This window comes from Orycteropus afer, unplaced genomic scaffold, assembly GCF_000298275.1.
Source record: "Orycteropus afer afer isolate SDZICR_OR568_19922 unplaced genomic scaffold, OryAfe1.0 scaffold00013, whole genome shotgun sequence".
Classification (NCBI taxonomy): Eukaryota; Metazoa; Chordata; class Mammalia; order Tubulidentata; family Orycteropodidae; genus Orycteropus; species Orycteropus afer.
Genome location: NW_006921600.1, coordinates 4,992,842 through 5,005,063, shown reverse-complemented (window position 1 = coordinate 5,005,063; position 12,222 = coordinate 4,992,842). Strand labels below are relative to the sequence as shown.

At 38.0% G+C, this 12,222-nt stretch overlaps 1 protein-coding gene across 1 annotated transcript in view; it reads right to left on the bottom strand.

Annotated features, from left to right (window-relative positions):
* USH2A (usherin) overlaps window positions 1-12,222 on the bottom strand; it is a 1,482,371-nt gene that overhangs the window by 437,648 nt on the left and 1,032,501 nt on the right. The window contains exon 43 of the mRNA XM_007952540.1: window positions 6,353-6,516. Coding sequence (XP_007950731.1) covers window positions 6,353-6,516 — 164 coding nt within the window. The remainder of the gene's footprint in view (window positions 1-6,352; window positions 6,517-12,222) is intronic.

Here is a 12,222-nt window from a genome sequence, read left to right as displayed (position 1 = left end):
ATGGCCAAAACCGGTCCATTTTAGCTCACTAATGCCTAGGATATCAATCTTTATGCACTCCATTTCATTTTTTGACAACTTCCAATTTTCCTAGATTCATGCTTCGTACATTCCATGTTCTGATTATTAATGGATATTTGCAGCTTTCCTCCTCAATTTGAGTCATACCATGTCAGCAAATGGAGGTCTCAAAAGCTTTACCTCATCCATATCATTAGGACTAGTTCTACTCTGATGACGCACCTCTTTCCTGGTCCTAACTTGAAGGCTTCCAATCTACGTGTCTTATCCTCTTGCACTGGGGTAAACATCGGACAATGTTTCTGGGGTATTCATAAAGTTGCACAGTAATGTATCAGACAGTGGTTCTCTGCTATTTGTAAGGTTTTCCCTGGCCAATTATTTGAGAAGTGGATGGCCTTCTCCTTCTTCCTAGTCTGTCTCAGTCTGTAAACTATTGAAACCTGTGCACCATGTGCAATCCTACTGGCTTTGAGACACCGGTGGCAGAGCCCCAAGCCTCACAATGACATGCCACCACAGTAGGACAAACTGACAGATGAGTTTGTCTCCTTTAGCTGTTCAAAACCTCTCCACCCTCCCTTACATAGATCCCTCTGCCTTTTTCCCACCACTTGGGAGGGGCATGGCTTGGGTCCCAGGCCTTACCTGCTTCCCTGACTCTGCTTCCTCAGTTTGTCCTGGTCCCCCCTGCCCCAGCTTTTTCTCTGTTTTCCCCAGCTTTCTGGAAAGTATTATATGCTGCCAAATATGAAAATCTGAAAGCTGGGGTGACCTCTTGACAGATTGTAAAGCAGATAATTATTTGGATGATTTTTTATTTTCTTCTTTCTTTTTTTTTTTTTCTCTCTCACTTTTTCCAGTGTTTTCTTGCTCCTCTAGGACCATTGCTGGTCTTGTTATTGAGTTAGCCTCTAAAGAGGTGCTGCCTCTCCATTGATCTTCTTTGTGGACATTTTCTCATTTTGTGTTTTATTTTTAAATGCAGCAGTTAAAATGAGAAGGATCTTATTAAATCATTCTTAATAAAGTGATAATAACCAATAATGTTAAATGCATGAGAAATAGCACAAATTTGAAGTTTGAGTTCAAGAAGTCTGACTGACAATAATTTTGGGTAAGTTACTGTAAATGTTGCCACCATTTGTCTGTCAGTTTGTTGCACTATGGGGGTTTGCTGCTGCTGTGATGTTGGAAGCTATGCCACCAGATATCAAATACCAGCAGGATCACCCAGAGTGGTTTTCAGCAGAGCTTCCACAGAAGGATAGAATGAGAAGAAGCATCTGATGATCTACTTCTGAAAATATTGGCCAGTGGAAACCTCATAGATGGCAGCAGAAGACTGTCTGATACAGCATCAGAAGTTGAGCCCCTCAGGTTGGAAGGCACTCAAAATATCACTGGGAAAGAGCTACCTCCTCGAAGTAGAGTTGTCTTTAGTGATTTAGATGGAGTAAAGCTTTTAGAGTAAACACTAAAGTTGTCAAGAATTTCATTTTATTAGAATCCATAATCAACTCCCATGGAAGCCGTAGTCAAGAAATCAAATAACATTGCATTGGGCAGATCTTCTGGGAAAGACATTTTAAAGTTTTAAAAAGCAAAGATGTCACACTTTGAGGACTAAGGTGCACCTGACTCAACTCACAGTATTTTCAATCACTTCATATGCTTATGGAAGCTAGTCAGTGAATAAGGAAGACTGAAGAACTGATGCCTTCAAATTATGGTGTTAGTGAAGAATATTGCATACACCATGGACTTCCAGAAGACTGAATAAATTTTTCTTGGAAGAAGTACAGCCAGAATGTTCCTCAGAAGCAAGGATGGTGAGATGTCATTTCACATACTTTATACATATTATCAAGAGGGACCAGTCCCTGGAGAAGGACATCATTCTTGATAAAGTAGAGGGTTAGTGAGGAAGGCCCTCAATGAGATGGATTGATATAGCGGCTGCAACAATGGTTCAAACTTAGCAACAATTTTGAGGATGGCACAGTGTTTAGTTCTGTTATACATAGGGCTGCTGTGAGTCAGAATCCACTCAACAGCACCTAACAACACTAAGCATCAGTTTCTATATTACAGTGCTTTAGTAAGGATTGCTTGAATACTTTAAGTGAAAGTGTTTTTGTATCTCTGCTTATAAAAACCTGATTTTTATCTCCAACATATTTGCCTTCACTGAATGTAATTTAGGTAGAAATATTTTGTTTCATTATATAAAGTAAGGATAAGAATGTCAAATTTCCATAGGGATTAGGAAGATGGGACTGGTTGAGAAGTGAACATGTTTAAAAGTGCAGCCACTACTCAGTGCCACCTGACATATTCCATCCAGCAATGTGGGAACAGTTTTATCTGATTATGAGATTTTTCAAGTGAATCAGAAAATCATCTTTATGTGAAATCTTTTCATTAATAAATGCTGGAGAATTATTATTGTTTTAAAATAATAATTTTAAAAATTATTAAATCATACATGGAAGCCTGGGCAAAACAATTTATGGAAGACGGGGAGGCAAATATGGTGTATATATTGTCAGTTTGCAGTATCTGCTCTAAAAAAAATGAATTAAAGAAATGGAGAGATCCTTGGTGGGGGTTGGTATATGCTTTACCTCACATTTTATCACATAAAACCTAAAAAAAAAAAAAAAAAAAACTCACTACTACTGAGTCAATTCTGACTCATCACAACCCACAGGTTTTCCTTTAAATCACATAAGTGAGGCTAACGCTAAAATTGACCCTTTAAAAAATTTTTTTAATAACCTATTATTGTTATTCTGTGGTTAGTAAAATGTTACCAGAAACATTTTACTACCCAAACGATGTACATATAAAGGATTACAGAAATAATATGTTTTAAAATCTTCTAAACTTTATTTTTATTTTTGCTGTTGATGTAAACGTACATAGCAAAACATATACTATTTCAATAATTTCTACATGCACCATTACATGACACTGATTACACTCTTCAAATTGTGTAACTATTCTCATCTCCTTTTACTGAATTGTTACTCCCCCATTAACATAAACTCACTGCCCCCTAATTTTCTTCTCTAGCCTTTCCAGTTGCTGTTGTCAATTTGATCCCATGTATTCTTTAAAAGAGTACAATGCTCAAGGCAGACATTCTTTAGTATATAAGTTAAATTATTATTTCGTTCAAAGAAGACTTCAGGGAATATTTTTAGTTAAATTTCATTTTAATAAGTAAATATTTACGTATTTATTCATATGACTTTCAACTACAAGACACTTTCAATCTATAACTTTGTGCCTCTTTTCATATTAGATACACTACGTGCCAATTTTCTCCAACCTATCAAGAGATCAATTTGAAATTAAAATTGCAAAATAATAGGTGGCTCTTTCACAGAGGAATGACTAGTTAATTTACTTAGGATAGCAGGTTGCACAAAAGAGGAAAATGATAATGCAACAAGCTTTTGGAGAGACAACCCTCTTCTGAGAGTTAACCTTTGTGCTCACAAATAGATATCTGAAAAATTTCTAAGGTATGAATAGAAATAACAGCAGATTGCATTACCTACATCCAGAAGGTCAGAGGTTCAGATTACCAAGGTAATGAAACTTCAATGAGCTGCTTCAGATCTATTAGGTTTGTCAGTTTTTATAAGCAAGCTTACTTCAGGCATGCAATTATAACATAAAGGACCTACACTGGTGAAAATTCAGCAGCCGGATCTTAAAAGAAGTATTCAAATGTCCTATGAGGGTGGGGGAGCATCAACCTGCGTGAGTAGGTTTTAAGATGAATCAGTTGGTAAGCATGGAGCAGAGAGGAAAAGGAGATGAGTGAAAATATAATACACATAAAAACCCACTTACAGATAAAAACTTCATATTTTTCTGTGAGAGTAATCATTAATCATAAGCATCAATTAACTTAATTCTGCCATTAAAATAGCTTCAGAGATCCCAATATAGGTGACAGAGATCTTAAGAAACGCAAGAACTTTTAATAACCCTAGGAGAGACAAAAACCACCAAACTCACTGCCTTCAAGTTGATTCTGACTCATAGTGACCCCCTTTGGGTTTCCAAGGTGGTAAATCTTTACTGAGCTAGATTGCCCAGTCTTCCTTCTGTGGAGTAGCTGGTGGGTTTGAACCACCAACCTTCTGGTTAGCAGTCAAATGCCTTAGGCACTGAACCATGAGAGATCCTTCCTAGGAGAAACAGTCTTAAAAAATAGGTTAGGAACAATTTAGATCAATACAACTGGTTCTGATTTTATTTTGCAATTAGTGTTACCTAACACTGTTTTTAGGAGATTAGAGGAGCTCTGGAGGTATAGTAGGTAAGGCATTTGGCTGTTAACCAGAAGGTTGGAGGTTCAAACCTACCAGCTGTTCTGTGGGAAGAAGATGAGACTCTACTTCTGTAAAGATTTACAGTCTTGGAAACCCAATAGGGGTTGCTATGAGTTGGAATCTAATTGATGGCGGTGGACTTTGATTTGGAATACTGTTTTTGGAGACAGCGATGGTTCAGTGGTAGAATTTTCTCTTTCCATGAGGGAGCATCGAGTTCCATTCCCAGCCAATGCACCTCATGCACAGTTATCACTTGTCTCTCAGTGGAAGCTTGTATGTTGCTATGATATTGAACAGATTTCAGCAGATCTTCCAAACTAAGATGGACAGGAAGACAGGCCTGGTGGTCTGCTTCTGAAAGTCATCCAATGAAAACCCTATTGGCACCACCCATCATACACGAGATCACCATGAGTCAAGGGTGGACTTAATGGCAGCTAACAACAATAATTCTGGTTTTAATTCACAATGGATACCATAATATTGTGTTAAACTTACTCAGGTGTGTTAAATGAAACAGGAGGTATTTTTCTCTGAGGCTGCAACAAAACTTAAAGCTGGATCAAAACTGAATGGTCACTATTGCCCAACCAACAGTAATTTTATATCATATAGTAGATGATTATCCTAGTAAGCAGCATTTTCCTTCATAAAATAAAATATTTTAATCAGTCCTTTCCAAATCAGATAGTTATCCATGTTTGGTAATATTCTTAAAAAAAAAAAAAAGCCAAACTTTGATTTAAGTAACTATTTGCCAAATATTGAGTTATACCTGTAAGAATAATCATAACACATATTTATATGGTAGAATCAGAGTTTTTTTTTCTGAGTGTCATAATAGAACCCCACAAATTAACAGATCAGCTGTTAATGTTACTCTATTGGCCAAGCAGACCTGAAATTTCATTTATTGTGGTTTCTGAGGTTGCAGAAACAGTTTAGACCATGAGGTCTCCCAACTGCCTGTAAAGATACTCTCTGAATGGGGCCAGGGTCAGACCCTACATTGTTGGAGTGAGTTCACTAATGACTTCCAGGCTTTATTTCCTTAGGTCAAGCTGAAACTTTACTTATAGTGTTGAAGAAGATTCACTGAAAATATCTGTCACGTTTCTACAATCCTATTAAATGGTTCTAGCTAATGAGTGATGAGTCACTAGACATGGAGCAGACCTATCTGCAGGAAAGTGCAGAACATTACATTTTATCAAATCAGTACATGGACATTTTTATAAAAACTGGCTGTTCTGACAGAAACTGTATTCCCTGTCCCAGTGGACTGTAAGGAGAGAAGGCAGGTCCAGGAAGGGTACAGAAGTAGGAAGCTCAAGACAGAAGCTTGAAGCTTGATTTTTTTTTTTTTTTTTTGGGTCCAATTTTAATTTGTCTGAAAACCAAACAAAAACCAAAATTACTGCCATTGAGTCAGTCCCGACTCATAGAGACCCCTCCTTGGGTTTCTGAGGCGGTATCTCTAAAAGATATGCTCAAGTCATAAGCCCAAATGCCAGTGAATATGACCTTACTTGGAAATAGCATTTTTGTAGATATAATTAGTCAAGGTAACATGAGGACATACTGGAGTAGTATGGGTCCTAATCCAGTATGGCTGGCATCTTTATAATAAGAGAAAAATAGACACAAGTACACAAACACACAGGAAACATGCCAGTTGACATCAGAGGCAGATATTGTAGTGATGTGCCTATAAGCCAAGGAATACTACTAAGGATTGCTGGCCACCATCACAAGCCAGGAGAGAGGCAGGGAACAGATTCTCCCTCAGAGTTCTCAGAAGGAACCAACTGTGCCAACACTTTGATTTAGGAATTATAATCTCCTGACAGTGCTATTTATGTTCTCTTTGTTTTAAGCCACTCAGTTTGTGGTAATATGTTATAGCAACCCTAGGAAATTAATACAGGTATTAAGAATAAGTTCAGGGGAAATAAAGGTAGCAGCAACTAACTTACTTGGTTTAGTCCATTCCACGTATATAGCTGTGTGGTTAAGAACATGAGCAGAGATGTTGGTCCCTTTCTCTGGAAGACCAGCTAACGTTGTCACAGTCACTTCTTCACTTGGTGTAAAACCCACACTGTTGTGTACAAAGAGCTTATACCCATATGTCGTAAACCTGAAAGGGTATTTTTAAAAAGTCATATATAAGTTTCTATTTTATAGAAGTCAAAATATATTATTTAATTTTTCCTCACAAAATAGAGGAATTCCCTTTTTTCTCACAAAATACACAATTTTCTCCTCCCTTCTCCCTGCACACAAAAAAATATATTCTTTACCCTCCTCAAAAAAAAAAAACAAACATATCATTATTTTTGTATTTTTCCAGCCTTAACCAAGTGTCAGGGATATATTTTATTAGAAATGCCAAGCAAATACTACTGTTAAAAACAAAGGTGGTTTATCGTTCTCTCATTCTTATTGTTTTCAGAAGTGGTGAGGATTACAGCTCAATTCCAGATGCAATTACAAAACTGGCAACCTTCCAGCTTTCTATCTGAATTTGATCCTAAGAGTTTTATGCTCATCTCTTGGGAAACTCATTCATTTTCAAATATCAGAATCCCACATCATCATCTTCTCCTATAGCTCTCCTTCTTTCCCATAATCTCACTGGCAGGCTGATAACCCCTAAATAAATTTGTAACTGTGACCAAAGCGAAGAGCATTCTCCCACTGAGAGTTTTGCTACAGTGAGTTGTATTTTGCTATAATAGGAACATACTTATGTGAGTCAATACAGTGTAAAAACTATTGCTTTGCAGGAGGGGAAACCTGGATATGGTGATGTGATAGGACAGGGATTTCTAAGTAATACATTAAATTGATGATGGAGTAAGCCCAACCATTACTCTTCAACCCTTTTAGCTCTTTGTCAGGCAGAAGACAATCATACTTTCTTTGGTTCCAACTGCTTGAACAGGAAAGTGCTATTTATAAATAGACAGGCATTGACCAGACATCAGCTTAGAATAAGAAACTTGCTAAACACACTGTGGCAACACATGACAATCTTGAAGGCATCCAGAACTCAGGGAAAACAGGGGTTTCAGAACATCACCACCTAATTTGGGTCTAATAAACCAAACCAAAAACCAAACTCAATGCCATTCAGTCATTCCTGACTCATAGCGACTCCTCTTTGGTCCCAAACCCACTGCTGGCAAGTTTTATTCTGACTCATAAGAACCTCATAGGACAGAGTAGAACTGCTTCATAGGGATTCCAAAGCTGTAAATCTTTACAGAAGCAGACTGCCTAATCTTTCTCCCATAGAGTGGCTGGTAGGTTCCAATCTCCAACCTTTTGATTAGCATTTGAATGCCTTAGTCACTGCACCACCAGAGCTGTTAATGTTGATGTTCTTGTTGTTGCTGCTATGTGCCGTTGAGTCAGACCCGACTCATAGTGACCCCTCCTTGGGTTGCTGAGGCAGTATCACTATGGACTATTGATTGCCCAACCTTTCTTCCAAGGAATGGCTGGTGGGTTTGAACCACAAGCCTTCTGGTTAGCAGTCAAGTGCCTTACGCAATATGATAATGTCTTTCTACATATACATCTTTTTCCTTTCCTTTTTAAAAGGTATCCTTGATCATCTATTCATCATCATCATCATCATAATGGATACATTTGAAAAAAGAAAGGAAAGAGATGTATATGTAGAAAGTTGTTAAGCACAGGAGTTTCTTTGGTCAGCAATCAGCCAGTTATTCAGTCATTATCTCAAAGCAATTGAAGCCTCCCAACCCCCAAATGCAGGGCCCAGAGTATTTGCCTCAATAAGTTACAACCTGTAAATTGTTTGCCTTTAGTCTGACTTGTACAGAATTCTGCTGGTCTTGGGGCAAATGGAAAGGAACCTTTCATACTTCGACCAAAAAGCAAGTCAGGATTCTCAGAGCAATTTGCTACCAGTTCTATAGAAGTCAGCTTGCCCCACCTTGATTTTTACTCATGGCCCAAAGATATATGTTTAGCAACATGTTTTGCAAGACTCTGCCTTAACCACACTTAAGAGTGGTTACACTGCTATTGTAGCTACAGATAAAGACTCAGTGACTTTTTCAAGTCATCTATATATTTCTCTAGTATCTGATCTGAGGATCTTCTACATCTTCCTGCTTATCCACCTCTTCTCAAGTCTTTATAGTCTTTCTTCTTTCTTTCCACCTCCATCCCTTCTTTCTTCTTTACATCCTTTTTAGCAATTACTAAATAGTCTTATTTAGTAACAAAATGTGGAAATTATCCAAAAATATTATTACTATCACACACAAGTAAAATTTTTCTGAATATAATTCAAAAATGAGTGCAGCAGTACAATGATGGGAAACATCTAGAACATCCAGAAATTCAAGCCAGAATTAGAGGACATGGAATGCAGGACATCATTGCTAATATCAGATGGATCTTGACTGAAATCAGAGAATAGCAGAAAGATGTTTACCTGTGTTTTATTGACTCTACAAAGGCATGTGACTGTGTGGATCATAAAATTATGAATAATATTGTAAAGAATGGGAATTTTAGAACACTTAATTGTGCTCATGGGGAACCTGTACTTACACCAAGAGGTAGTAATTCAAACAGAACAAGGGGATAATATGTGGCTTAAAATCAAGAAAGGTGTACATCAGGGTTGTAGCTGTTCACCATAATTATCCAATCTCTATACTGGGCAAATATTCTAAGAAGGTGGACTTTATGAAGAAGAATCAGAGAAAGGTTCATTAATGACCTGTGATACGCAGATGACATGACCTTGCTTGCTGAAAGCAAAGAGGACTTGAAGCACTTACTGATGAAGATCAAAGACTATAACCTTCAGTATGGATTACACCTTAGCCTAAAGAAAATATGTATCTTTACTACTGGACCAATAAGCAAAACAAAGCTAAACAGAGAAAATGTTGAAATTGTCAAGGATTTCATTTTACTTGGATCCACAATCAATGCCCATGGAAGCAGCAGTCAAGAAATCAAATGACATTGCATTGGTAAATTTGCTGCAAAAGACCTCATTAAAGTGCTGAAAAGTAAAGATGTCACTTTGAAGACTAAGGTACTCCTGACACCAGCTATGGTATTCATACGCATATGAAAGGTGGACAAAGAATTGTTGTTGTTGTTGTTGTTATCTGCCGTCGAGTCGACCCCGACTCATAGCGACCCCTCCTTGGGTTTCCGAGGCAGTTATCACTACGGAAGTAGATTGCCCACCTTCCTTCCGAGGAGTGGCTGGTGGGTTTGAACCGCCAGCCTTCTGGTTAGCAGTCAAATGCCTTAGGCACTATGCCACCAGAACTCCTAGACCAAAGAAGAAGTGATACATTTGAATTATGGTATTGATGAAAAGCACTGAATATATCATGGAATGCCAGAAGTTGAACAAATTTGTCTCAGAAGAAATACAGCTTTAGAAACGAGGATGGGGAAACTTCATCCATGTACCTTGGACATATTATCAAGAGGGACCAGACCCTGGAGAAAGAGGTCATGTTTGGTAAAGTAGAGGCTCAGTGAAAAAGAGGAAGACCCTCAATTAGATGGATTCACATAATGGCTGCTACAATGGGCTCAAACATGGCAATGATTATGAGGATGGCACAGGAATGGGCTGTATTTAATTCTGTAAACACAACAACAAATAGTCCTATAAGCATGAAAACTCAATGAAAAATTATAATAATTAGCATTTATTATTGTTTATTAAGTGTTATGAAATGCTTGACTCAAAATGGGAAGAAACAGCTGCAAACATTCATTAACAATCAGAACGTGGAATGTACAATGTATGAATGAAGGAAAATTGGAAGTTGTCAAAAATGAAATAGAACACATAACGATCAATTTCCTAGGCATTAGTGGGCCAAAAATGAGCTCTGGTAGTGTAATGAATAAGGCATTTGGCTGCTAACCAGAAGATTAGCAGTTCAAACCCACCAGCCACTCTGCAGAAGAAGATGGGGCAATCTACTTCTGTAGAGATTTAAAGCCTTAGAAACCCAAGGGGGGTCACTGTCAGAATTGACTTGATGGCAGTGAGTTTGGTATTTTAGAGTGAGTTAAAATGGATTGGTATTGGCCATTTTGATTCAGATAATCTTATGATCTACTATGCCAGGAATGACAAATTGAAGAGGAATGGCATTGAATTCATCTTCACAAAGAATGTTTCAAGATCTCTCCTGAAGTACAATAATGTCAGTTATAGGAAAATATCATATGCCTACAATGAAGGTCAGTTAATACTACTATTATTCAAATTTGTTTACCAACCCCTAAAGCCAAAGATGAGAATGTTGAAGATTTCTACTAACTTCTGCAGTCTGAAATTGACCAATTATGCAATCAAGATGTATTGATGATTACTGGTGATTGGAATGTGAAACCTGGAAACAAAGAATCATTAGTAGTTGAAAACTATGGCCTTGTTGGTAGAATGACATGGGAAATTGCATGATAGAGTGACGCTGGAGATCACGTGATAGAATGACACTGAAGATCACATGATAGAATGATGCCGCTGATTGCATGATAGAAGTTAGCAAGAACAATGACTTATTTATTGCAAATACCTTTTTAAAACAACATAATTGGCAGCTCTACATGTGGCCCATACTAGATGGAATACACAGGTATCTGACTGACTATATCTGTGGAAAGAGGTGAAGGAGAAGCACAATTATCATCAGTCAAAACAAGGCAAGGAGCTGACTGTGGAATAGACCCTCAGTTGTCCCTGTGTAAGTTCAAGTTGAAGCTGAAGATAATTAAAACAAGTCCATGAGAATGCAAATACAACCTTGAATATATTCCACCTGAATTTAGATACCATCTGAAGAACATATTTCACACATTGAACACCAATGACTGAAAAACAGATGAGTTAAGAGATGATGTCAAGAACATCATACATGAAGAAAGCAAAAGGTCATTAAAAGGACAGGAAAGGAAGAAAAGACCAAAATGGATGTCAGGAGAGATTCTGGAACTTACTCTTGTATGGAGAGTAGTTAAAGGGAATGGAAGAAATGATGTGATAAAAGAGTTTAAAAGATTTCAAAGGGCAGCTCGAGAAGACAAAGTAAAGTATTATAATGAAATGTGTGAAGACCTGGAGTTAGAAAACCAAAAGGGAAGAACACTCTCAGTATTTCTCAAGCTGGAAGAAATAAAGAAAGAAATTCAAGCCTCAAGTTGCTATTGAAGGATTCTATGGACAAAATATTGAATGATGCAGGAAGCATCAAAAGAAGATAGGAAGAATACACAGAGTCACTGTACCAAAAATATTTGATCAACGTTCAGCTATTTCAGAAGGTAGCATATGATCAAGAGCCAATGGTATTGAAAAAGAAGTACAAATGCACTGAAGGAATAGGTGAAAAACAAGGCTCCAGGAATTGATGAAATACCTGTTGAAATGTTTCAACAAACGGATGCAGTGCTGAAGGCGCTTACTTGTTGCAAAAACGGCAAGGAGGCCACATGTTCCGACCTCCTCTAACCCTACAAGAGGAAGACAGGATTACCAGCATTAACCCAAGGACTATTCCTGCCAGGCCAGACATGCTGCCTCCCTCCAGCCCTTTCACCAACTGCTCCTCCCAAAGCACCTACCACCTCTCTCCTGGGTTTGATAATTCTCTGCAGTGGCCACACAGAACTCACAGATTACGGGGTTTATTAGGGAAGCACCACAGGCTACAATTCAAGTTCAGGAAAAATGCTCAGTCTCTCTCCCAGGCCACTGTCCCTCAGCCAATAGTCTCTCACAGTCTCTTTCCCAGCAGTGCTGGTCCCTCAGTGTCTCACT